At 39.5% G+C, this 27,884-nt stretch overlaps 1 protein-coding gene across 1 annotated transcript in view; it reads right to left on the bottom strand.

Annotated features, from left to right (window-relative positions):
• Positions 1–234: 234 nt before the first annotated feature.
• TMEM117 (transmembrane protein 117) overlaps positions 235–27,884 on the bottom strand; it is a 310,319-nt gene continuing 282,669 nt past the window's right edge. Inside the window, 2 exon segments of the mRNA XM_060777572.2 lie at positions 235–2,246; positions 13,863–13,992. Coding sequence (XP_060633555.2) covers positions 1,606–2,246; positions 13,863–13,992 — 771 coding nt within the window. The 3' untranslated portion in view covers positions 235–1,605.

The raw sequence follows: 27,884 nt of genomic DNA, 5'->3' as shown, positions 1-27,884 counted from the left end.
CATTGTCAGGAAATCTAGCACGCATTGGCAGGAATATGTGAAGACTTGTTTACAATACTATAATTATACAACACATATGAAATCTAATTTAGATAAATTTTATTTTAATATTATTCCTTATTGTTTTGATTTTCTGAATGTGATTTGAGGCATCTGATTGCTTGGGAAGTGCAGGATGCAACTCATTTTCAAAAACCAGCTGACCAAGCTAAATTTCAAGATAAGAAGAAAACAAATGCAACCACTTCTTGGTTCCATTTTTCATTTTTTATTTTTTAAATTAGTGGACACAGTGTTAATTCCTCAATGTAACAAAACAGCACATTATTTGCTATTCTATTTCATGCATTCACTCCCCTCATTATAACCTGTGCCCAGAGTCCATTCTCTCAATTACATGGTACAAATCTTATACAGATATACCTCAATCCACCATTCACATCATAAACACTGCAGATGGTGGACTTTAATCTGGAGTGCATTCCCATTATTGCTTCTTTGGCATTGCCTAGGCTTCAGCTGAAAAGTTTGACTGCTCCACCAGCACTGCATTTTAACCTTTTGCTCCTAAAAAGGTGAAGGGCAGGATTTTTAATCTGGTAGCAATTTATCTCTAATTATGAAAAACATAATTAGGCATTATCACCTAATTGCAATTACTTGAGGAGAAAGTCACATGTTCCTAACCAGTGACCCATGCTGCATTATCACTCTGATGTTACTGCATTATGAATTTGGATTTGTGTCTGGAAATGAGCCAGCAAAATTAAAAAGTAATCAACATGCTTCTTTGAAGTCCAGCTGTCAAAGTGTAGATCAGTAAATTAAAGTCAGTCTGTCTCAGCCAGTGCTTACCAAAAACCTTTCACAGACATACTGGCCATTAACATAATTCTTATGGAGATGCCACATCCATCTAATGAATTTCTAAATCAATCCATGTATGATGTACCTGATGCTCTATTGTTTTCCATCTTCTCACTCCTCAAAAAAGAGTCAATTGTGCCACTGCACAGTTTCTATTATCCAGACTTTCAGAAAGGTGACAAAAAAGATCTAGGATGATACTTATATTGTTCAACCAGTAAACCAAACATGCTCTTGCCACATTCTAAGTCATTCTGTTGAAAAGAAAATCTCCTAGAGAAGGTCTATTCAAAGTTGGTAAAGTTATTATTGGACTACACCTCTCAAAATCCACAACTAATACTGGTTTCTAGTCATGTTGGCTTAGGGATTCTGGGAGCTGAAATATAAAAACACCTTTTTAAATTCTGGGACGTGCTTCTATAGTTAGGTGATCTCATGTTCCAAGGCACAACCATAGCCACATTTTATACCTGTTACCAGTACTCAACTAGTACACTATTGCAAGTTTTTATAGAAGCACTCTATAAAGGAATGTTTGATATAATACAATAGGCACAAGTCATTATAATATAAATACAAAACAAAGTCTTAGAAAAAAGCATGTTGAGCACCGTTGGGGTATAGGTTGTGTCTCTTTCCTGTTCTAATAACTATGTAAACTGTCACTCACCAAACAAAAGCGACAATGAAATCTCACAATAATTTCATTTTTCATTCCTTCCAAGTGGGGTGTCATTAGGTTAATGGATTATTCTTAGGTACAGAGCTCTCCCTTGTTGGTTGCAGTGGGCTTGGTTGTTCATTTAAATGTGCATGAAGATTTTCCGATGTTAGGAGGGACGAGTTAAATACAATCTCACTCAAGTCTGACTTGATAGATATCAAATGTGGATCTTCTAGGCTTAATGGCTCTTCTGCTAAAACCTGTGTGTTCTCTCGTGTCATTCCTACATCTGAGGGTGACTTCCTTTTCATGCGGGTGTATGACTTGTCAAGATTCTCCATGCCTTGATCGGTTTTCTGGAATCGTCCAAAGAACCAAATGAAGAATCCAAACAAAGCAAAAGCTAATAAAGATGGAATGAAGGCCAAGCATTTAACGTCTAGACTTGCACCAGTATATCGACTATGTAGAAACATGTCTCCTTCAGCATAGGTCCTGTTGGTCAAAGGGTTAGTATTGTTGGATCGCCATTCCCAAGAAAGTTTGGTTCTGTTGAGGTCCTTTAAACTTTCCGAATCTTCCACAGTATAGATCTTCTGCCCAGGACCAATATATTGTCCATATTCATGTGGCTTATAAAATATTTGATTTTTCCACATGTTTAAATCCAAGATTAAAACAAGAAATATGATTCCATAGTTAAACCATTTGCCTGTAGCAGGGAAAAAAGGGGAGGGGGAGGAAACAAGAAAATATCATCAATGAATGAGTCGTATTTACAAGGACAGGTTATGAAACAGCACAGGGAAAGTCACTCAGAAAAATAAAAAGAGAAGCCCTTTCAATTAATTTGCACAATGAAGCTTTAATTAAATTCTCTGAGTCAGATTTGTGACTGAGTAACTTTTACTATATTGAAATGATGTTTAGCTTTGCAATAAATCATTTGAGAATGCCAGCCTGGCAGTACAATAGCTGAATTCATACAGATATTTGTAGGTGACCTCTGGATTAAACCATTAGGAGATGACATACAGATCAATATTCTGAAAGAGCAGCCTTTTTAGGATTTTAAAAACAAATTATGAAAAATGAATAGCCATGTCAGACAGGCCATATAGCAAGTTATCAATTCATTAGGACTCATTAACTGATCACTTGTTCTAAATTCCTACTGAAGTGCAGATGAGGTTTATGGAACTCAGATTAATAGAAGGGGCCTTCGCATTCAAACAGTATTTTTTTTGTTGAGCACCCAGCTTGTATTATGTGTGTGCATGTGCATTTGAGTCACTGACATATGGTGACTCAATGGGTTTCATAGGGTTTTCTTAGGCCACGAATATTCAGAGATGGTTTTGTCAATTCCTTCCTCTGAAATAAAGCCTACATGGTGTACTTGGTTGGCAATCTACCATCCAAGTACTCTCTAAGGCTGACCTCACTTAGCTTCCAAGATCAGATGGGATCTTTTGGCTTTAGGGCATTTAATGTTACTGACTTTGCCACTAGCTACATATCCAGTTGGATCCTTATATCTTTGACATCTTTAAACTTATTCATCTATATACTTTTTTACTTATAGGATCCTAGACTACAGTAAAAGATGCCCATTTGACCTCTGTTCACAAACTTTTAATAAAAGAGGATCCTGCACCGATCAAGCAACTTTTAGTATCTGAAAATTTCTTCTTAAAATTTAGTTAGAATATTGTAACAGATTGGCCTACTTTACAAGGTTGGTGTAAAGGCAGTAGACAGCCCTGGCTTGGAAAAGCTGAGGAGAGCAGGGGGATGGAGCAATCAGGCAGCTACATAGCTGGAAATGGGGTCTGATTGGCTGCTGAAATTGGAGGGAGTTGCTTAGCAGCTGGAGATGGGTGGAGCCAAAGGGAAAGGAAGGAGTTAAGGCAGCTATAATTGTTAGTTGGGAGTTTGGTGTTTAAAGAGTTAGTTAGGAGTTTTGAAAGTGAAGGAAGGAAGAAAGAGTTTTGGGAACTGTTATTAAAAGATAACTGTTTGAGGAAAATAGTTAAAGCCTTCAGGGAGAAGGAGTAAGAGATATAGTTAGGCCTCTATAGTGTTAGAGGGCTGATGTGGAAAGAGGATTCAAAAGGTTCAGAAAAACCTGTTCGTATTCCTGTGTGTGGAACATTTAATATATTTAATATACAGTGGTGGCATCCCACTGTCCTGCCTTGTGTGTGAGGGTGTGTGTATCTCTTGTCCCTCATGGCCTTGGCTGTCCATACTTGTTATTCCTTCTATCAGCCTATTGTTGCAAATATCCTTTCTTATAATTTTATTCTTTTGTTTCAGGTTCTACCCTCTGGAGCAGTAAAAAACAGATTTGCTTTATTTTCCACAAACCTGCTCCATCTTGAAGTATTCAAGGATGTCAAATCACTTCAGATTTGATTTCATTGACCATTAATTTTCTTAGATTGTATACTCCTACAGCTGGTACTTAGGACTTGTAAAGAATCAACCCTGTTACAGTCACTCTCATGGACTAAAGTTATTTAATCCTAAGTAGCTCACCAATTAGAAATGCCAGGAATCCATAGGATAGAGACATAAAATTAAAGTGATAACAAAATGCTATAGCTGTATGATGGAGATACACACTAGGCCAGTAGTGTAATTGTTGATATCCACAAATGAGATATACTGGCATATGAAGCCCCTACCCAAATATGTACACAGACCATGGGGCTGTTCAGAACAAAGGCTGCACATTCTAGAAGGAATTACTACCTCTTGTAAGTTGCAGGAAGTCCTTCAGGTCTTCCATTTCCTATTCTTGGCATAAAGCCAATGACCCAAGTTGGGAAGCCATCTCAGCTTATCTGCCTACATAAGCCATTGGCAGCAATTTGATAATTTAGTTGTCACAGCTCTGTTTTACAGAATCCTGGAATTTTTAGTTTGCCCAAGAACTCTAAATTCTCTGCTATGAAGCTCTTGCACTGTAGTTCAGGAGAGTGGGATGGAGTTTCTTATCAGAGAATATTCTCTTTTCAACAGCTAACATTCAGAATTCTATCCTGCAGCTTTCTCAGCTCAGTTACCCCGACCGCAAAAAGCACCAGACATTTCTGTACCACCAGAAAGCGCTTTGCTGTCGTCAACTGCTTTGCTAGCCTGTTTGCAGACACACAGCCTGTACACAGATGAACAAAACAGGAAGTCCTTGGAGACTTCTGTTACAACTGCTCTGCTTGGATTGCTTTGTTTTTACCTCTGACCTTTCTATTTTTGCCTGCAGGGTCCTGGAGGCACCTCTGTGTCTAGAGGGCCTGGACTGAATTCAGACACACATCCTCTGCCTTAGCTGTAGCCTTCAGCCTCCTTGCTCACATGATCCTCACTAGTGAGATTATTTGCTGATTTGAGCAGAGAGGTTTATTTATACTAGCTTTTGTTTTGTTTTTTAAATAACAAAAAAACCAAAACCTTAATCTGTGTGTTTCATATGACAGGTATTTCCAGCATGTGGCACACATGCTGGTCTCCATTATGTAAATTTTAATCTGGGAGACCATAACTATATTACCAGGATTTGCAAAGCTGCCAAGTGATCTCTTTCACATTCACATGGGGAAAGAAAACAAGAAAATAAAAGATGTTATGGGAACAAAGACGCTGCCTAGATCAGATGATCTAGTATTATCATAGCATTATCATCTGTGTTTGGAGGTTCTAGCAGGGGAGTGTGGCTATCATATACACAGGACTGAAGACTGGAGACCTTGGTACACTCCTTTTATATCTGGGACTTTGCTTTCTTCTGCCGAACACGCAGCTTTAGGAGGGACGCACATGGAGCGCTGAGGGAGGAAGGGGACACCCACCTAGCCAGCCAGATCAGCCAAATCAACCCTGGCGATCAATGGGGTGAAAGATGTCGCAGCTAGATCACCCTCACATCCCAGATTTCTTTACAAGTCAGAACTGGGAAAGAACAGCACAACAATAAATCTGCAGGGGATATGTTCCTGGACTTTGTGTGGATACATGAAATCATCGATTGTAGTGAATTCTATCGAAATGATGGAATCTAGTCTACCAATATCATAGAATAGTACTTGAGGACTTAGAAAATGCCCAGAGATGACATATCTTGTTAGATGTGGATAAATGAAACAGCAGATACTTGTCCTGCAGATATGAGGGTCATGCCAGATTACTAAAAGAGTTAAAAGTTAGTCAGGTATTAGTGAGTTGTTACAAAAATAAATATTGAGTTTAAGTACAGTTCAGTCAGCTGGTGCCATACCCTATCTCCAAAACAGGCTCAGCACTTTGGACAGCACCTTTAAATTTTGAACAAAATGCAGAATTGATTCACCACCCCCGACATCAAAATAATATGTGTCATTAGCAAGACCTGTAACTTTTCTGTGTGAACCCCCCCCCCCCCAAATCCAACATATGGCTGAATACCCTGTTTCCCCAAAAGTAAGACAAGGTCTTATATTCCTTTTTTCTCCAAAATATGTGTTAGGGCTTATGTATGGCTGTCTGGACAGTATTTAAAATGATTTTTTTAAATCATGAACTGTAACTAGGGCTTAATTTTTAAGTAGGACTTATATTTCGAGCAACTACAAAAATCCTGAAAAAATCATGCCAGGGAGGTTTTATTTTCGAGGAAAGAGGGTAATAATGAATTCTGCCATATACCTCCCATACTCTTTACCCTGTACTTGACAGTCTCTATAATTGTTGGTGTTGAGAAAGATAGTGCATATATTGTTATATGCTGTAGGTTGTTTTCCTCCACTCCTCTCCCGCTAGCAATAATGCTGGGCCACAATTCTGTCTACTCTACTATTATCACCTAGTATCATGAGAGTACCAGAACTACAAATGTTACGAGCACCTACAAGATGTGAGGTAATGCTTTGTTTGATTATATTGTCACATAACCAAATCTGATCAGCTATGGGGCATCATTATAATGCCAGTTCACAGTGTGGATAAGAAACCATGACTTGAATAGGTAGGCAGGAGTATGGGTACTGTAGAGTGAAGAGAGATAAATATTTTGTAAAACACACTAGCTTTTCAGGTCTCCGTAATGCTGAAAATGTTTTGTTGAGAACGTTCAGTCTAACCCAGATGTAGTTCTTTGTAACTTGCTTGACTGAAGGCTATTAAACTCAGCAAATCTGTGTAGCATCAGACTGCAAATGACTTCCTGCTACTTCACAACCTATAATCGTATGGTTCTTGAAGAGGTGAAATCACACACTGCTTGTTAAAGAGACTAAATTAATTTTCCATTTAGTGATTGCATTTTATCTCGCAGTGTTCATATATCTGAATGTTAACTATAGGGACCTATGTGGATCTGGACTATGAGCCTCGAGTGTGGTTAGATAATAAAGAACCAGCCTAGCCTCTAAATGTATTTTAACAAGGAAACAGTTGGAGAGCGAATAACTAAACTTACTTTTAAGTCCTCCAAATCTCCCCCGATACCATGGAAACTAGGCTACACTGTGTATTTACATAAACTGCTGCCTAGGAAAGAAAGCACAAACTTTGCAATGAGCCATCTGTCAAGGGACATCCAGATGAGTTAAGCAGATGCAACAAACGCCAAATGCTTTCTATGTACACAGATAAAAGAAAGAATGGAAATGAGACCAAAAAAATATTTAACATGGACTAAAACACATATTAGGAACTCAAAAGTACCAAGGAATGTAAGTTGAAAAAGTCAGGATGCTGTTTAAAATGTGATAGATGTTCCCAAAGTCTGAAACAGTAATGGGGGATATAAAGGCAGTGGTATCAATATTGTCTTGACAGAAACCCACTGAACTGTTACAATATGTCCCCCTCCCCGTATCTCTGGGCCTGATATCTATGTTTTCATTTACCCACATAAAATATATCTAATTCAGGCATTTTTAGGTCTTCTAGTGTGAGCCTTTGATATTCTTGGGCTAGATGTCCCTCATCTCAACAGGGCTTGCTATTATCTACAGATTCACACATTCATGTCAAATCTGGAAATGTAATTCCATGAGATATTTGTGCTGATATTCTTTAGCAACATAATAAAGTAAAGGTAAAGGTTTCTTCTGACATTAAGTCTAGTTGTGTCTGACTCTGGGGGGTGGTGCTCATCTCCATTTCTAAGCTGAAGAGCCAGGGTTGTTCGTAGACACCTCCTAGGTCATGTGGCCGACATGACTACATTGAGTGCTGTTACCTTCCCGCTGATCTAGTCATACTCATCTAGTCATATTTGCATGTTTTCAAACTGCTAGGTTGACAGAAGCTGGGTCTAACAGTGGGAGCTCACTCTGCTCCCCAGATTTGAACTACTTTTGGTCAGCAAGTTCAGCAGCTCAGCGATTTAACCTACTGCGTCACCAGGGGCAATATAGTTCTCCTTATATCAAACTGGGGGTGGGGGGTAATTGCCATGTTTCCATTATTAAAAAGGACATCCCTGATTTGTGGGACAGAATGTTTGTTCCTTATAGGATAGGCAGGCGTCCCTTTATTATGAGGAATGTTGCTTATTTGAGAGCTGGGAACCTTTTCTTTTCATATAGTCTGAATGAGATCCCCAAACAAAATCTCATATTTTGGTGTGATAGCTTTTCATAAATCAAAAAATGTATACATTATGTAATATATGATTATGGACAAAATGTTAATTTTGCAGAGAAGTTCATGGTGAAGTCAACAGAATATTTTCATTTGATATTTAGGTAGAACATGAACATGTAAATAGCTACTTGTCAACCCTACTGTTCCTTGTTTTGCAAACATAGCATAGAACATAGAATTCAGGAGACAATGTCAGTGATAAAATAAAACAGATGTTTTATCCTGTGGAACATCAACTCTATTATGAGTACACTACTAACATATTTGGTGTTTTGGGATTCTGGGAGCTTTTTGTTTATAGTCCACATGGCTGAGGTGAAAGATTTCTTACTGAATATATTGATTTGATGTCCATTAATGAAGCTTATTTGAAAAGGTCAACAATTTAAATAGGAGGGGGAAAGAGCCACAAGGGCATTGTTGTTTCTCTCCAATCACATTTCTGGTTTTATGAGTGTATCTGGTTAAATATTCATGGCCAGTTGGGTATCACATTTATTAGCTCAATTTGTACAAAATATCTGATAGCTGAAGATTTGCAAGTGCAGTGCGCTTTTCATAGACTGATCACACTCTGTGTGCTAAGGGGAAAAAGGGGTGGGGAAACCCACATTCAATCCTGAAGGAGAAATGAGACCCCAGATTCATAACTATTATGAATACCTCTTGATCTAAAGGACCATAACAATTCTGAGAGATTTTGAAATTTAGAAGATGTGCATTTTAAAATAAAATAATAAGAATGAAAATAAGAAATTGAAAAATAAAATGATGTGGCCTTCCTGTGAATCCAAAACTTTACATGTATACCCTCCAAGTTTCCTGCAGTCTTTTGTGGCCCTTGATCTCCCCACAGACTTTCCCCCAGCATATAAAGGGGGAGGGGGGAGATGAGCATGCTTCTCTTGCTCACTTTTTAAATAGGTTACCACCTGCCCCATGCCTGCCACACTGTTTAGCACTAAAAAAAACCCATTTTTTTTCAAAATCAAAGTGGACATCTGGCCACTCCTTGAATGTTTTCAACTTTCAGGGCATGATTGATCCTTCATGCAGCTTTTGGAGAGTTCCAAGAGCAGAAAATGGGATTTTAGAACTGGCAAAATTGGCTATTCCTGTTCTGGACAATACAGTTAGATGAAAAAGCAGATTTCTAAATGTGCTTCAGAAAAGCAAATCCAGCATAACTTGATCAATTTTCAAAATGTCCTCTGGAATCTTGGCCAGAAATGAATGAGTCTCTTAAACGTTATTGAGAACATCTGGCTGACTGAACCCAAACTGAATCCTCAACAACAAGCTTTACTTGCTGTAAAGTGGTGGTTCTCAACCTGTGGGTCCCTAGAGATTTTGGCCTTCAACTACCAGAAATCCTAACAGCTGGTAAACTGGGATTTCTGTAGGCCAAAACACCTGGGGACCCACAGGTTGAGAACTACTGGTATGAAGACTACACAAAAGGATTATTCCCATATTCTTTAACACTAAATATATATGTGCTCAAATTTCAAATGATGTGCATGTGATACTCTTGTCCACCTGTACAAGGAGCATTTCCATGTTTGCTTCCCCTTCCAAGTTGCTTCCAAGGGTATAGCTATAATCATGCTGAATAAATACCCTGTTTGAAGGCATTCCTTTCTGCTGGCAACAGGGCAAGACATGCTGAGACTTTACTGAGGTATATGGTTAGAAAGAGCTGTTACACTGGCACATATATGGAATTGTGTGTGAATACACACACACACACACACACACACACATATTCAATTTAAGAACAAACCTACATAACCTATCTTGTTTGTAACTTGAGGACTGTCTGTAATTCTGTTTTGTAAACTGCTTTGTTTCTCAGTTTAGGAAAAAGGTAAAGCCACTTGGTCATGTAAACCCACTGGGTGACACATGTTCTCAGCCTCAGAAAGCCTTACGATAGATCACCCTAAGTCAGAAACAACTAGTGCATACCCAACTAGTGCATACCCATACATACATACATAACAACAACAACAACAACATATGTACATACATATATACATAAAGTAAATAAGTAAGTATTAGATTAATGGATTTGTTCCTGAATCAGGAACCTAGGAGTTGCAGTGCCCAGGATGAAATGAACTCTGCATCATACTTCAAAACATAGATGAAATATCATGGGTTTGTGTCAGTTCATTGGTAAGTCTAAGGCAGTGGTTCTCAACCTGTGGGTCTCCAGATGTTTTGGCCTACAACTCCCAGAAATCCCAGTCAGTTTACCAGTTGTTAGGATTTCTGGGAGTTGAAGGCCAAAACATCTGGGGACCCACAGGTTGAGAACCACTGGTCTAAGGGGAAGATGTCTGGCAAACTAGGCCAAGCAATTATTATCTAACACAGTTTAATGCTGGAGATGAATGAGTTAACAGAGTGGTCTGGTTATTGATCTGCATGCTAATTTTCCATTTAATGCTCTGAAAACCATTTCAAACAAGAGAACAGAAATTACTGGCAGTGCCAAGGTGATAGTGGAAATTGTCCTCCAAAAAGGTCTCTAAAATCCATTGTTTGGGGCCTTTATATGGCTTTTTGTGATGTACAAAGCCCAAAAGCTAATCCATCTGCACCATGAGTGGCCATTTCAGTTTTTGCAAAAAAAACAAATCGATGAAGAAATTATGTATTGGGATTACATCTTCAAGAATCCTTTAGCCAGCAAGGTCAAAATGGTAGTGGTAGAGGGGGAGAAACACAACATCAAAGAGGCTACTGACGGATTGTGTTGCTGTCAGTGTTTCACTACATTTCCTTCCTTTTCTTTTAATCCACTAAATGCTGCCTACTTCTCATTGCCAAATGCTGTGATCTATTCATAGTCTGAAAGTACAGCTATGTAATGAATTTTGCATGAAGTGGACTGAAAAACATCAATGGGCCCTTCATGGAAATACAGATTAATTTTTCAAACAACCCAACACACTGCCATCTGAAACATTTTTGGGAACTTCCCTTCCCTTGTCCCCCCTCAACTTTGAGGCCTGGATGGACAAATCACTGTGAGTTTGCAAAGAAGACAGGCGGTTTAAAAAGTTCCAGAGTTTATAAACAGAGCTCAAAACCCGAGCATTGATTTAAGAACAGATGGGCCAGGCAAAGCTCACCCAAAGGGAGTTTCTCATGCTGACTCGATGCCCTTTATGATTCTCTTACAAATGGCACAGAGCTGAGCTACAGCAGGCTGTTGCAACTTTAACGGTGTGACATGCATTCAAATCGACTGATTTATCTAGCAAATCTAATAAATAGAATTTATTAATTCGGAGCTGGAAGATATATATATATATATATATATATATATATATATATATATATTCATTCTACATTTCCTATTCATGTGTTCATTCACCAATTAAATTACACAAGCACTAGAATGGAAATAAAAAACAGCACAACCCAACTGCCATAATCATTTATCTTCTTCTCAATAGTATTTCCTTAATGTCCAAAAAGTCAATATTGCCACAGTTCCCTCCTATTTCCTTTTGACTGCTGCTTTGGCCACAAAATGCTTAATTCGCTTTGCTTTTTTGTTCAATAATACTGTTTCAACTGCTGTAGTTTTCATTCAGGTTTCTACATAGCCATCTACATTTGCCAGCATGGTTGAAAATGATCAACCATAATGGCAAACGTGAAATTTTAAATTTTCACTAGGAAATAATTTCTAGTTCCTGGCAGGAATGATTACCAGGTCACTCCCACCAACCTGTTCCATCCAATACTAAGGTTCCCTCCCAACAACAGTGATGCCTGACTGCCTTGGAGGGCCAATCACATACCCGGAAATCTAGATTTTTCTGGAAAATTGCAGGATGAAGGCCACATTTTTTGAACTAGGTTCATGGCAACAGTGTTCTGGGATGCAGATGGTGTTATCCATGTTGATTTCCATGAATGTGGAACAACAATAAATTTAGAGTGTTACATCACAACGCTGTCAACTTTGAAATGATGGCTAATGAGGGTCCGAAAGGAAAAGGGAAATGTTTTCCTGCAGCATGACAATGTCAGACCACACACTTCACATGCCACCACAGTAGAACTTCAGAGACTGGATCTCACCACCATACAACATCCTCCATACAGTCCAGATTTAGCATCGTCTGACTTCCATCTCTTCTAATAATGAAAGAAGATCTGCAGGGATATCATTATGCTTCTGATGAAGACACTGAGAGAACTGTGAGACGCTGATTGCACAAACAGAGTGTCGACTTCTTCCATGAAGGCTTCAGAAAACTTGTTCATTGTTGACATAAATATGTCAAGAGCACATTCTAAGGATAATTTCTGTGTTTAATTTATTAAAATATTCCCATCCAAACCCAAGTAACGAAAGTGAAGGCATTACTTTTCATTCAACTCTCGTATGTAGACAGACAACCCCTCACATTTGGTCTGAGGAAGAATACGCTCATTCCACAGTAAGATACCTTTCCACAAAGATGAATCATGGTTAGACCATTTTAGGTGGAGAATGCTATGTATTTAGAGAAGGGAGTATCTGCCAGGCTCAGGTTTTCAACTTCATTGGTTTTTAAACCAATTAGTCTTTTCAACCCATAAGTGAAGGAGTGGATGGATTTTGGCAACATTCTTCCAGCTGCAAATGGAAAAGACATTCTGTTCTGCTTGTGCCAACCATATTCCTAGCATTGCAGTTAAAATATTTAGATCTAGCTTTACTCTTTAGATTTGCATGTGTGTAGTTTGCTAATGATGAATCAAAGCTCTCTGGAAGAGAATTCGAAGTAAACACACCAAACTACAAATCCCAAGATTCCATAGAATGGGATCATAGCAGTTAAAGTAGAATTGAAGTACTGTAATTGTAGAGATCATGGAAAAATATGGGTACATTTCTTGATATTTACCTGTTAAAAATCAGAAAATTCTGGGTGGGGGGGGGGCAGAGAGGGAGGAGAGAAAACATGAGAGGAGGGAGAGATGGAATCCCTAAGTCAAGTGTGAATAATGTTGAATACATGGGTACTTATGAGCAATTAAAAGTGGGTTATGTCTCCTAAGTTTCCCACTGATTTGTGTTTGAGATGATCAGTTTTCACATTTTATTATTTTCAGAGTGTCCAGATATTCTCCTGCTTACCACACATTATTTAGAGGTTGCAATATGTGTCAGAACCACTATGTCTTTCATGCTGGCTATAGATGAAGAACAGTGCTAAGTTTTAGGAAGCCTTTTCAAACGGACTACAAATGGGAGGTTTCAGAGGCAATGCAATTAGAAACATACAGAAGTTATAGTGGAAATTGGATAGCCTGATCTACGCAAAGCAGATTGGGTTGGTAGGATCAATTTATATTTATATTGTGTCATTTCAGAGTGGTGGAAATGTATGATGAAACAACTCCCACAAGCTCCTCCATCGATATATACACCAAATCCTTAGACCGGATAGAAAACTGGAATGACTCTTGTCTAGATGTCATGTAGATTTACCTTGCTTTCTACCAACAATACAAAATAGTACAGTCCATATAGATTTTTACTATTGTCAAGCCATATTCTTGGAAGATATCCCATGTTATGCAGATTGAGTAGTTGGCTTCTAAACTGTAAGATGTTGCAATATTATCCCCACACCCAGCATCCCAACTTAAAATCAAGAAGGAGATGCCAAGGAATATTACATACCTGTTATGTGTATGTGATACTCTTCCTTAAAAATCCTTTTGAAATAGGGCAATCTAAATTGAAAGTGCGCAGCTGGCAAGCCAGGAAGATTTACATCAACATCACCCATAAAGTGTGGAAATTCCCAGTCCTGGTGGGAAAGAAGAACAAAAAACCACACATAAGCAGTATTTTTCAATTTAAAATAAAATAGGCAGTTAAAATATTTAGAGCTCTTTTCCTCTTTATGGAAACAGCTTCAAAAATACCTTCCAGAATACAAACACATGTTGCATGCCCAGTAGTAGGAGTTTTTGTCAAGTAATCACTGTGTCAAGATTCCCCAAACCACAGAAGTATCTAGATATATCTCATCAAGGGTATGCAATCTAGTGACTACAACTACCATAATCCCTAACAATTGGACTTGCTAGTTAGGACTTATAAAATCTGTGGCCCAAAACACCTGGGGAGGTAGCAGCAGGGTCAACAGCCAACAAAGTAATTCTGCTAGTACTAATATTGTAGTTACGGCAGAAGCATAGTACTAGATCATGTAATGATGCACAAGGATCTAATGAAGTTTTTGGTAGTGAAGCCTTGAGGCATTGGAGATGTTAAATATTGGGCATAGAACTTTCTGTATTCAAACCATGGACTCTGTCATTGAGATATGGTCCCTTCCATGCTTTTTTCTCTTATCTGCAAAAAACAAACAAACCCAAAACAAAAAAAAACCCTTCACCAAACTATAAGGATCAACACTATGCAGTGGTTCCCAACTTTTGGTCCTCCAGGTGTTTTGGACGTCAACTCCCAGAAATCCCAGACAGTTTACTAGCTGTTAGGATTTGTGGGAAGTGAAGCCCCAAACACTGGGAGGGCCAAAGGTTGGAATCCACTGATCTAAAGGGACTCAACTGATCTTAGGCTCAATTTAAAGAAGTACACAGAAAGGAAGTATCCTATCCCATCTTCCCCTAGAAGCACTCACAGACCTCTAGGGAGGGCTTTTTGGTCTCCCTAAGAATATGAGATGTAGTATATGTGTACATGTGTGTAGGGTAATTAATACAAACAGAACCACTGAAATTAGGCCTTGGATTCTAGAAAAAAATTCACCTAAGGAAGTTCAAATTGTTTTTTCCCTCTGCAGACAATATAGTCATCCAACCTTACAAGCATGCTTTAAGTGGCTTGCACCTAGCTGCAGTAAATGTAGAAGTTTTCTTCAGTGAATGTCTTTATCCTAGGAATTACCTTATCAATAGCTCTAAGTCCAGTTGCTAGTCACAACAACCACTGAATCAGTTGCTGAGTTCTATTGATTCAACATGTCTGCTTCAGGCATCACTTTCAACTTGATTTAGTCTGTTCATTTTTCCCTCCCATGTTCTGAATTGTACTGCCTAATCTGTAAGTAATAGTGTTGGGAATGATAAGCACATGTTGATCCATTAAGGATCCAAATCCCAGGGTCACCCAAGAGAAATTTAGCAATTACAAATTCAGTTCTTACAGCATTTATTTTAATTTCATCTAGTATAAGCTATTGTTATCCATCTAGCCAAACAGGGGCATTCTTCTTCTTTGATAGTGACCCAAGAGCAACTTTGCGTGCATCACAGATTATTAATGTACAAACCTTTTGTAGCAGCTGATGGCACAGAATTAACAGCACAAGATTTCAACAATTGCTAAAAAGGAGGGAAAGGGAAAGAAATGGGCCCCTGCTGAGCTTCATTACAAACGATAATCAGAAATTGATTCTTTTCATTTCCAGTAATAGTCCTTGCTACCATAATTAAACTGTCAGTTCATGGACAGATAATTTAGCAAGCAAGCACCTGGCCACAGAACTGGTGTGCAAGCAGAACTGTGGCTAGAGGTAAAAGAGGTTCATTGACAACACAAAGGAAAGAAAAAAAAACACTTTTAAAATCACATCCCCTCTGCACCTGACCAGTCTTTTTCTATTCATATACAAATGTCACAGCAATTAAGGTTTGTTGTTGATATCCTAGATAATATTTGGGGAGATTGGTCAAGCCATTATATAATGCCAAACGATGGGGCTTGTTCAATATGTCTTCTTTTTTTGTGCAAAGGACAAGATGGTGCTTCCTCTTATTCCATGTACAGAAGCTGATTCGATTATCTTTTCACTCTGATCTGAATAATTTTCCCATACTGAGAAGGGTTTCAAATTCTGAATACAAAAACTAGTCTATGGGAGTAGAGGAGAAAAGACAGGTTGTGAAAAGCAGACTCTTACAAGGAAGTAGAAAAGGCAAAGGGCTTGCAAGGACCAGAAGGGTGTGAGAGATGCCCGGCACCTAATGTCTGAAACTTCTACTACTTTACCCAAGCAAAGCTGACTTTGCTATGAGATTTTCTGTTGGAGGCTACAGAAATGCTGAATTTTCTGTTAGGGGCTATAGAAATGCAGACACACTGTATTAACCTTGGTTTTACTTCTTGGTGGCTCTTAACTTTCTGTTTTTATTATTCTGTTTCACACTAACTAAGAGTGTGCTTTGGCTGTTACTATATCTATTCTAAATACTCATTTATAAGTCTAGAAATTTTAGCCAAAAATTCAACCCAGCCCCAAAACTGGGTGAGTGTGAGTATTGTACCTTAACTGTTATAAAAAAAAACCCATCCCCTTCTCTAGAGTGGCAAAAGGTAAGAGCTTAGTCCACACTGAAACAACCTTAAAAAGCAACCATCCCCTTTACTCTCTATATCATGGAACCACTGCTGGCCTTTTTGAATACATGGGTTTGAAAATGGCAACAATGGCCAGTAGTGCTGGTCCTCTGTGATGGCATTGATGCTTTCCCCTGTTCCAGAATGATGCTCAACTTATCCATGGGATATAACATAATCCATTATTTGGTCTCCAAATTTTCCCTTGACTCAATACATAAAGTTGACTTATAAATTAATGTATACAGTACACGTGTTGCATAGTTAAGTGGGTGATGATGTTACTCTGATATGTATGGTCATAGTTCTATGACAATACATATCAGAACTATGATATGTCATAGTTCAGTCTTTCATCCAATACCCCAGATTTGGTCACTGAACTACTGTTGCTACTGACTATTGACATTTTACTGAGCTGAGAAGGAAAACATGTGCAATATGTCAAGAGAACATATGTCTTTTCAAACCAAACATAAATAAAATAGATGAGAAACACTGGACCTCTATTTTTTTTCCAGGTACGACTCCCATTAGCCCTTACTTATGTCTATGCTACTTGAGGATTCCATATTAGAAACTCTAGAAGCCCAGAGGTTCCCCATGATATACAGGAAAACTAATACATGCTCCATATTGTTAATGATATAATTAATCTCTTGCTTACGTATGTAACAAATATACTTGGATAATGTCAATATCAGTCTTACCCACATGCTGACTCATTCTTAACACATTCGTGAGTTTATTCTAGTTGGAACTGGCCAACAAGATTCAGATGATGGGTCATTTGTTTTGGTTTGTCGGCTGGTCTTTTTGGGATGTGTATGGATAAAACAGATCTGGCACATCACCTAGTGTGCACATGGAAATTGCACAAGGAGAACCTAGATATCTGTTTCTTCAGGATGCTGTGTAAATTGATACACTTTTGTAAAGCATGAAAATAGGTTGGTTTCCATGCAGAAAAACCACATATAGTTTTTATGTAGATGAATTGGTGAATTTTGAAGGGGAAAAAAGACTATTTTCTGTGCGGAAATGTTGCTAATTTTGCAACATACTTCTGGCACAGATTTAAACAACATTATGTGTATTTTTGCACAAATAAATGTTACCAGACTAAGTGCTGGAGTACAAAAAGTGCACAGTTAGCCTTGTATTCTCATAGGAAGAGAGAGTCTTGCATGTGAGAATGAAAAAAGAAGATTTACATCCGCAATGCTTTCTAGCATGTCTTTAATATAATGAGTAGTATGACTCTGGCACAATAAATTTCCATTTGCATCAAGAGTAGTGAACCATTTGAATGTACTTCATGTTGATCCTTCTGATGTTCTTGGGATTTATATGGGTTTCCACCCATTTGCTTTTCTATGGATTGTTTCCTGTAAACGGTCATTGTTTTCAATCTGTTCCAACTTCCTGTCTGTCAGCATTACCTGATGACCAGTGAATCATAGCTGATCGCAGACATCCCCAATGTCTTGTTGAGCCTTTATCAATAGAATGGCAACAATATATCCATCCATTGATATCCTGCAGCAATTTAATTGTATTGTGATTGTTTTATAGAGAAATTATGATGTGCTGAAAACATTTTAAATCAATGAAGTAATTTAATTTATTCTGAAGATTTCATTTCAAGGGCATTTGTATGTTCAAGGACATCTGCATGTTCAGATTCTTCAACAAAACAGCCAAAATAGACAGCAAAGGGAGAGAAGTGATTGTTTCAATAAGAAACAATAGGGTTTATTGAGCCTTTTGGAAGCTGCTGAACAGAGCTGAACTCTGTTTTGCAGTCTGGGGAACTCCATAGAACTGAGCTCTAATTTGTAGCCCCAGAAGATGTTGTAGTAGGGCTTACTCTTGAATAGATATGCAAAGGAATGTTCTATGCTTACGAACATTTTGTTGGTAAAGCAGCTAGTCACTCCCATTTTTCTTTTGACAGCCCCTTGCCTTCATTCATTGCTGGAATGAAACCCTTGAGATCTTTCCCAAATTTGAATTCATCTATCTGGCAAAGAAAAGTTCCCCAGCCCTGCAGGAAATCTTTTGTAATTCTTTCAAATGGTACACAAAACCTTCAAAGAGAAAGGAGCAAAACTGGCAAGATATGCATTCCAGTTATTTATTTATTTATTTATTTGCGGCATTTATATGCCACCCTTCTCACCCTGAAGGGGGCTCAGAGCGGCTTACAAGATATATATACGTACAATATAGTATATTATTAGCATAGCACAATATCAGTATTATATATTACTATATTGTCCTATACCATTATATTGTAACATTATTACTAATATTACATGTAATATAAAATATATAATTGTAATATTGTATTATTATTATTATTATATTGTATTACATTATAATATTATAAATACTATATAAATATAAATTATATTATATTATTAGCATAGCACTGGAGACAAGGTGGAACTGTCCTCCTGGTCCCCTCTCTCTTCACTCTGACCCAGAGCAGCAGTTGGTACTGGAGGAAGGGCTCCCAACTGATGACACAGACCCCTCCTGGCCCCTTCTCTATTCTATCAGTTAGCTTCGTAATCAACAGTAGCAACTTTCCCCAAAGCCCTAGCTTGCAAGCCTCCATGGCCTTGGACTCTCAAAAACAATAGCAATGGAATACAAATTATGTGAGGTTCTACCAAAGCAGTAAGATTTGGATTGCCTATTTGTCATCCAAAGATTAGCTGAACCGAGTAAAGAAGGGTTAATCACCAGAAAACTGGTCATCAGGTGATGAATTTGTGCTGATGTGAAGGGACTATTCCTTTTCACTGACTGTATAGAGTCATGAATTTTCAAAGTATCCAAGGGAATAAATAAGTACATGTGCAGTATGGCCCCTTCCACACAACTGTACAAAATCCACATTGAACTAGATTATATGGCAATGTGGTCTCAGATTATTTATTTATTTCTGGAATTTATATCCTGTCTCTTCTCCACCCCCAAAAGGGGACTCAGGACAGCTTACATTGGCAGTAATTTGATGCTGTTACATATGAACAATTAAATACAATAACCATTAAAACAAAACCATTAAACCATTGAAATACATAAAATACATAAGCCATTAATTAAACAGTGTAAAAGCCTTTATTACCAATAAAATCGTATCCTCATGTAAATCACCTTTCCAGTCCATTTCCACTAAAGTGCTGATTTATATCTGCTGACTGAAAGCCTGGTCCCACAACCACAATTTTCAATTCTTCCTGAAAGCCAGGAGGGATGGGGTTGATCGTATCTCATCTGGAAGCGCGTTCCACAGGAGGGGGCCACTGCCGAGAAGGCCCTGTCTCTCGTCCCCACCAGCTGCGTTTGCGATGTTGGTGGGAGTAAAAGCAGGGCCACTCTGGATGATCTTAAGTTACAAGGTGGGACATAGAGGCAGATGCGTTCAGACAAGTAAGCTGGGCTAGAACTGTATAGAGCTTTATAGGTCAAAACCAGCACATTGAATTGAGCTTGGAAGTGGACAGGCAGCCAGTGGAACTTACACAGCAGGGGGTTGGTGTGCTTCCTGTATGTAGCTCCTGTTAGTAATCTGGCTGCCACCCGTTGGACTAATTGCAGTTTCTGAACCGTCTTAAAAGGTAGCCACACATAGAGTGCATTGCAGTAATCTATTCAGGATGTGACCAGAGCGTGGACGATCGTAGCCAGCTCAGACGTCCCAAGGTACGGGCGCAGCTGGTCCCCAAGATTTAACTGCAAAAGCTCCCCTGGCCACTGCTGAAACCTGGGGTTCCAGGCTCAGCGATGAATCCAGGATCACTCCCAAGCTGCAAACCTGCATCTTCAGGGGGAGTGTACCATGCCCTGGCCTAAAGCCAGAATGTGCCAGATCTAGATAATCGATGTCTACCAAGAACTCCTGGAGTTGCGAAGCCACCACATGTTACATGTCTTTGCCCAAGTAGGGAAGATTGGAAACAGGCAGATAGTTGACTAATTGAGTGGGGTCCAGTGATGGTTTTTTCAACAGGGTTTTTTTTATAACAGCCTGTTTTAGGCTGGCTGGAATCTTGCCCTCCTCTAAGGAGGCATTAACTACCACCTTAATCCACTCTGCCAAACCCCCTCTTAACAGCCAGGATGGGCAGGGGTCTAGGATGCATGTGGTAGGCCTTGCCTCTCCAAGGATCTTGTCCATGTCCTCGAGCTGAACTAACTGAAACGAATCCATTAAAACCAGACAAGCAGATGCTTGTGTCGCATCCTCAGAGACTGCTGATAAAGTGGTGTCGAAGTTGGAATGGATCAGAGCGACTTTATCTGTGAAGAACCGAGCAAATGCTTCACAGTGATCTGCCGAGTTGTCAGGGATCTTGCTTTGAGCCGGATTTGATAGTCCTCTGACAACAGTTCAGCTGGACGGTTCTTGGAGGATGCAATATCGGCCGTAATAGATGTTTTCTGTGTGGTCATTATTGTCGCGTCATAGGTCCCTAAAAAGGAACCCAGACATGCTCGGGCTGACCTGCTATGCTTCCGGTGCCACACACACTCTAGCCTCCTCTTTTTTCACTTCATCACTACCACCTCCTCAGTAAACCAAGGAGCTGGTTTAGCTCAGTTACTCGAGAGGTGGCATTCTGGAGTGATCATGTCGATAGCCCTGGTCATCTCCCTGTCTCAGTAAGCGACCCTGTCGATAGGGTCGTTTACTGAGGAGGCGGGAAAATCCCCAAGAGCCATCAGGAATCCATTTGGATTCATAAGTCTCCTGGGGTGGACCATTTTAGTTGGTCCACCACCCCTGCGGAGGTGGAAAAGTGCAATAAGTCTAAACCTGATCAGGTGGTGGTCAGTCCATGGCAATGGAGCGATGGTCAGCTCATCAGCTAACCCCGTTCAAAGCAGATATTGTGGATCATCTGCCTTGATATTCTAGGTTATATGGTTGTGTGGAAAGGCCCTATGACTTCTTTTCAAGTGATATTCTGGCTAGTGGACCTTTATCATCCATCTTCAAATAGCAATCTCCCAAAATGATAGATATGATGTAGCCCTTTGTCCATTTTGGATATTTAAGCTAGGAAACACAGGGCTGTAAGTGGCCTTAAAAATTTTCAGATTGTCAGTTTCAAGCAGCAGGTAAGAAGTCTCCCAGCCAGCAGATACTTCCACAATGTCTGTTCAGCTATTGCACAGAACATGAGAGGGATCTGAAGCTCACAGTTAAAGAGATTTCTCTTTTATCACTGAAGATTAGTAAGGAGAGACTTGGTATTTGCTGACCTTTCCCATGTGTCTGTGCATGTCTTCATGTCACTGCTGACTTATGGTGACCCTATGAATTTCATAGGATTTTCTTAGGCAAAAAGTTCTCAGAGGTAGTTTAGCCCGTTTCTTTCTCTAAAATACAGCCTCCAGCACTTGATCTTCACCGGCAGATTCCCACCTAAGTATTTAGCAGGGCTAACCATACTTAGCTTCCTGGATCAGTACCCTGAACAATACCATGATAAAATATTTTATCAATGCAGTGTTAAATCAAAACGGGTTTTTGCAAAAAACCCAAACAAACCAAAATGGCTAATATTGCATTAAAAAGCAGACTGCAGAAAGGACAACATGTAGCACAAAAATGGAAAGGAGGAAGGACTTACTTAATTGACTGCAATGCTACTCAGATTACACAGACTTTGGGTGCTTCTACACAGCCCCTTATCCCAGGAGCATCTATGTTTTAAAAATGCAGATATTCCTGGGCCCCTATCCACACACTCCCCAGAAAGTGTGTGCTTTCTGGAATGAATGTCCAGATGTTCTCCTGGAACCTTCTGGGAGAACACCCGGACCCTCTAACCCCTCCCCAAAAGCCCCCAAAAGCACTGTAAAAAAACTTACCTGGCCTCCATTAGAGGGCTGGCGGAGCTCTCCTGGGGCATACAAATGATGCCCCAGGAAAAGGAGGGGGGCTTTCTCCTGGTGCGTCGTTTATATGTGCCAGGAGAGCTCCGGCAGCCCTCTAATGAAGGTCAGGTAAGTTCTTCTGTTTTTTACAGTGCTTTGGGGGCTTTTGGGGAGGGGTTGGTGTTCTCACAGTTTTCCGGGCTCATTTAGCCCGGAAAACTGTGGTACTACTGTCCAAGAAGACTAACAAATTAATTTGCCACAAATCATGGTTTTCCTGGTTTGTAGCAAATTAATTCAGATTTGTCCAGTATGTCATCTGGACAGCCCCCTTTTTATTGTGGCAACTCCCACATTAAAGGGGCTGTCTGGATGTGCCCATAATGTACATACTTTCATTCTACCTTTCTTCCATTCTTGAATTCATTTCCCCTTTCAATGTTCCCCTGCAACACTGAGTGTGGAAACATATATAAGGAAGGTAATTCAGTTTTGGAAAGAGAGGGCAAAGTTTATGGAAAAGAGTAACACTCTTTGTCTCTTAACACCTCCCCGCTTCACATTCCTCTACCTTATAGATTTTTTTCTTTTAAAGAAATAGTTGTTGTGAGAGAACTACATGCGTTTCAATAAGATTTAGTATTGTCCCCACTCTATTTTAGACTGTACGGAGATTAGAAGAAATTCCTGGCTTTTGGAGTGCTCTCCAAGGTGTTTTTAAAATACAAGTCTAAATGTGCTTGATCAAAAAGGTAGAGAGATGAATAAAGAGTTCTTATTTTTTTTAAAAAAAAGATCAAAAAGAAATTTAAACATCAGCTATAGCCAGTCTCATTTTTTATATGTCATTCAATACGACATCATTACAACCCTGTTTTGAAAGAAAAGCAATCATGTTTATAGCAGAATTGCACCCACCACCAGCAAGCTGACTGTCACAGAAATAAACATAAAGATGACAAAATCAAAATATGCATCATAATGAAGGCACACAATACACAAAGGCATCTAAAATTCAACCTTAATTTAATACAAACATGCATCATACAAGACAATGATAGATGCAAAACAATAGAGGGTAAATTTAAAGCACACCTTTTCTTTTCTGCTATTCTGTTCAATATATGCATAACTAAGATTTCATACACGCACCAATGTCAGAAATCAGTCCCATTATCACCTCGAGTTTCAAATTACAACTGTCACAAATGTAGGTTCACAAAATGCAGGTTTGAGTGCAAATGCAGTCAAATTACAGGCCAGTTTTGGAGGCCTGATAGCCATCCCTTTATCCCTGACACATTTGTGCCCACCCCCCTTAGTTTCCATTCTGAGATAACTACTCATGTAGCAAAGGTTAATCACTGACTGTGACCATCATGTATTCTTGAATATGTCACTCAGTAATCACACAGACTTTCGCTAAGCTCTTGAGAGCATGCTGTGCCATATGCCCAGGACCATATTAGCTGCTGGACAATGGACTACAAAAACAAAATTGAGCATAAGCTCCAGTAATTGTAAATATAAGTGCATACAGCCACACTAGTAGTTCTCATTTTCCCTTTCTTATGCATAGGAAGACCTTGTTTGAATCAACTAATAATCAATGTATCCTGTGGATTTATTCTGGAAAGACAAGAGGAACGGGAGGTGGAGAGGCAGCCCTTCCATTAGGCAAAGGGGTGGGAAAATGCCTCAAGCAGCGGGTCTTGGGTGTCACAAAAGTACAAGCTCTTACATTATGCACTGGGTCACTTCTGTATTTTTACGGCCATGCTGTTATGGGAAAGCCTGCCTTTGCCACAATAATTTGAGTAGACGAGTGCATACCATATTTCATCACATAGTAGTCATGTTCCCCCCATTTTTTGTTGGATAAAATTGGATAAAATTGGTGCCTTGTGTTTACCAGCTTCTTCTTCATCTTCTTTTTTTTTTAAGCCAAACCCTTGAGATGAGGAGAGGAAGGAGAGAGAGCTCCCCATTTGTTTAAACTGTCTGTGGGCGGGAAACAAAAGACGGAGAGCACTGTGTTTGTTTCTGTTGTGTTTAAAACTGCCTGTGACAATTATGCAAGGAAAGGGGGGAAAACTTTTGGGACCCAACAAATTGGGGTGTAAGTATTATGCATTTGCAATTGTCCACCTTGATTAGGATTGAATGGCCTTGCAACTTCAAAGCCCGACTACTTCCTGAAATTGTCCACATGCTTGTGGATTTCATTGGCTTTTCTGTGTAGTCTGACATGGTGACTACACAAAGAAGTCATTGAAATCCACAAGCATGTGGACAATTTCAACAGAAAGGAGGAAACCATGAAAATAAACAAAATCTGGCTACTTGTATTAAAATAACTACAAAATCAGGACAGCAAATAAAGAACAACACTCAAAAACAGGGGAATTCCAGAGAAGAAACAACCAGGGGCAGCTAACACTTCCCAACAAAGGATGCCTCCAGACAGGAAGCAGCCAGGCTTTGAAGTTGAAAGGCAATTTAATGCTAATCAAGATGGCCAATTGTAACATTCACACTTGCCTCCAACAGACAAGAGTTCTTTGTCCCACCCTGGACATTCCACAGATTTATAACTCTCACATGCCTAGTTTCCAACAGACCTCACAACCTCTGAAGATGCCTGCCACAGATGTGGGTGAAACATCAGGAGAGAATGCTTCTGGAACATGGCCATACAGCCTGGAAAACTCTCAGTAACCCAGTGATTCCAGCCATGAAAGCCTTCAACAAGCTAAATATCTTGGAAGTCCAACACTTAATAGCACTGAAGTGGGTGCCAAATCTGCCTCTTCAGACTGAGATGTTGACCATGAGTTGAGAGTCCAGATAACCATACAGTGATGAGAGGAACATCTAAAAAGAAACAGGTAGTGAATCCTAAATTCATCAGTCCTAAGAGACCGCACTGTTTTAGGGCTCAGCCCCCACTTCCTCACCAGCATTCCAGTATCTGCTGTTTGACATGGTTGTCACTTCTCCAGGGTGTGGTGATCCCCTTCTCTAACAACATAGGAGCATAATGTTGCATGCTTCAACACCTATATAACAAAACATTGATTTGGCATTTGGTGTTGCACACAAAAATGACCAATTCTCCTTCTTGGAGAAGTACAATGCAGAATTTTTCATTTTGGATAGTAGCACAGGGACCCATTAAGCTAAGCTGTGCACAAGTGTCATGCCTCTTGCAATTCAAAGTTGTCCCCAAAACAAATCTAAGAAACAAATCTAAGAAACAAAACCAATGTATTTGCCTCATAGCCCTTTCTGTCACATCCAGATTTGTATTTAAGATGCTGCCCCCCACCCCCTGAATGCTTTTAAAGTCTTTTCAGTTATTCAAAAGGAGGGAAATCCTCAAGGAAAGCTATTGCCATTTTGTTGTTTTAACTCCTATCACACAATGCAAGAACTCAACCGACCAGATCATTTCTTTCCTTGAAATCCATTTTGGCTTCTTTCTTTTCCCTCCAGCCTCAACTCATTTGAGCATTTGCCAGGCAATTCCTTTACTTTATTGACAAAATATTTGTACTTAATTCTAAAGCTAGAGAGCCCAATGAGATATAATGTTGTGTTATTTTACTCCTGGAAAACAGCTCAGTCCTGTCATGTCCATTATGTTATCCCATAAGTCACCAAGAACTGTAACATATGTTTTGTTTTTTCCTTTGTTTTTTTTTGGGGAGAGAAAAAAAGTAATTACTTTAACTGCTAAAGTTTAGCAAATCATATTATTAAGGAACCTGGGAACTTTTTCCAGCTATCATGCAGTTACATTTTTTAAAATTTTCTCTACAGTGGCACACTTGAATTTTTGCACTTTCCCTCGGCTCTACTGAAGGATTCACTGCACTACTTGAGCCTAAACCCAGTGCTGTATCTCAATATTGTTTTAATGTTATTGTTGTTGTGATTGTGTTGTGTTTTTATTTGATTGATTTTAATGCTATTGCTTTATCTGTGATTTTTGGGCTTGTGCCCATGTAAGACACCCTGAGTCCCCTTGGGAAGATGGTGGCGGGGTATAAAAATTAAGTTGTCATCATCATCATCATCATCATCATCATCATCATCATTATCAAGGATGACTGAACAAGGCTCTCGTGTACTGTATATATATATAAAGTCCTTACTTTTACTGCAGCAAGCTAACATGGATACTCTTTTAAATAATAATAATAATAATAATAATAATAATAATAATAATAATAATAATAATATCATCATCATCATCATCTTTATTTACACTTCGCCACCATCTCCCCAAGGGACTTGGAGAGGCTTACATGAGGCTATGGACAGCCAAAAGACTACTGCGACCCCTCCTCCCCGCCCCACAGATCTAGCCTGCTGGTGCACCCCGAAGCCAGGTGGGTACAGCTGGGTGAGATTTACCCCACCTAGCTCGTCCAACCAGGTCTCAGTGATGCAAGCCAGGTCTGCCCCCTCATCCAGGATCAAGTCCTGGATGGCAGCTGTCTTTCCACTGACGGACCTGGCATTTACCAGCAGGATCTTAAGTCAAGGTAGTCTGCCATGGAGTCTACCACATCCTACCTTCTCCAGGGTCGCAAGAACTCTGTTGCACTTCTCCCTGGTGTGCTGGTGACCAGCAATTCTCCTCCCCCACACAACCTGAATGGTGCCCCTCCCCTCTGGAACCCCTCCCTTCCCCTGGGAATTGGATTCAATGGTTAGTCAGCTCTCTAGACAAGGGGAGCTAGATCATGATTTACTTTGAGGTTAGTCAGCTCTCTAGACAAGGAGAGCTAGATTATGATTTACTTTGAGGGTCATGTGAGGATGTCTCCAGTGTCATAGAGGAAAGGGAGTCATCAAGGCAACTAAGAGGACTGAAAAGGGGGAGTGTCTTTGGGTGGGAGAGTGTGGCAGATTTAAATATTATGTATGAGATAATGAAAGAACACTAAATAATGACAAATTACCTTAGTCCAATGCAACAAAGGACAATTGACAAAGGAGAAAAATGGCATCTGAAGAACTGCATTTGGTATACTAGTCAACAATTCAGAATTGTTTCCTGTGCATAACTGTTGAGACACAGTAAAATGTCCCCTTTACTCTATTGGGTGGTCTATATCACATGACCACAAATACCCTATTCAGGTTGTCAAAATGGATAGAGTGAAGAGTGGCCCACATATGGCAACTCTGTTAACCCAATCCTCATCTAGGTAGAGCTCCTATGTTGAGTGCGTGAAAAGGCCAGAAGGGGGATCCTAAACAAGTTTATCACAACAGTCTTAGGGCCCTTCCACACAGCCATATAACCTGGAATATCAAGGCAGATAATCCTCAATATCTGCTTTGAATTGGATTATCAGAGTCCACACTGACATACAATACAGTTCAACGTGGATTTTATGCAACTGTGTGGAAGGGGCCTTA

This window comes from Anolis sagrei, chromosome 5, assembly GCF_037176765.1.
Source record: "Anolis sagrei isolate rAnoSag1 chromosome 5, rAnoSag1.mat, whole genome shotgun sequence".
Taxonomy (NCBI): Eukaryota; Metazoa; Chordata; class Lepidosauria; order Squamata; family Dactyloidae; genus Anolis; species Anolis sagrei.
Note: the sequence above shows the minus strand (reverse complement) of the source record. Positions and strands in the feature narration are given on the sequence as shown.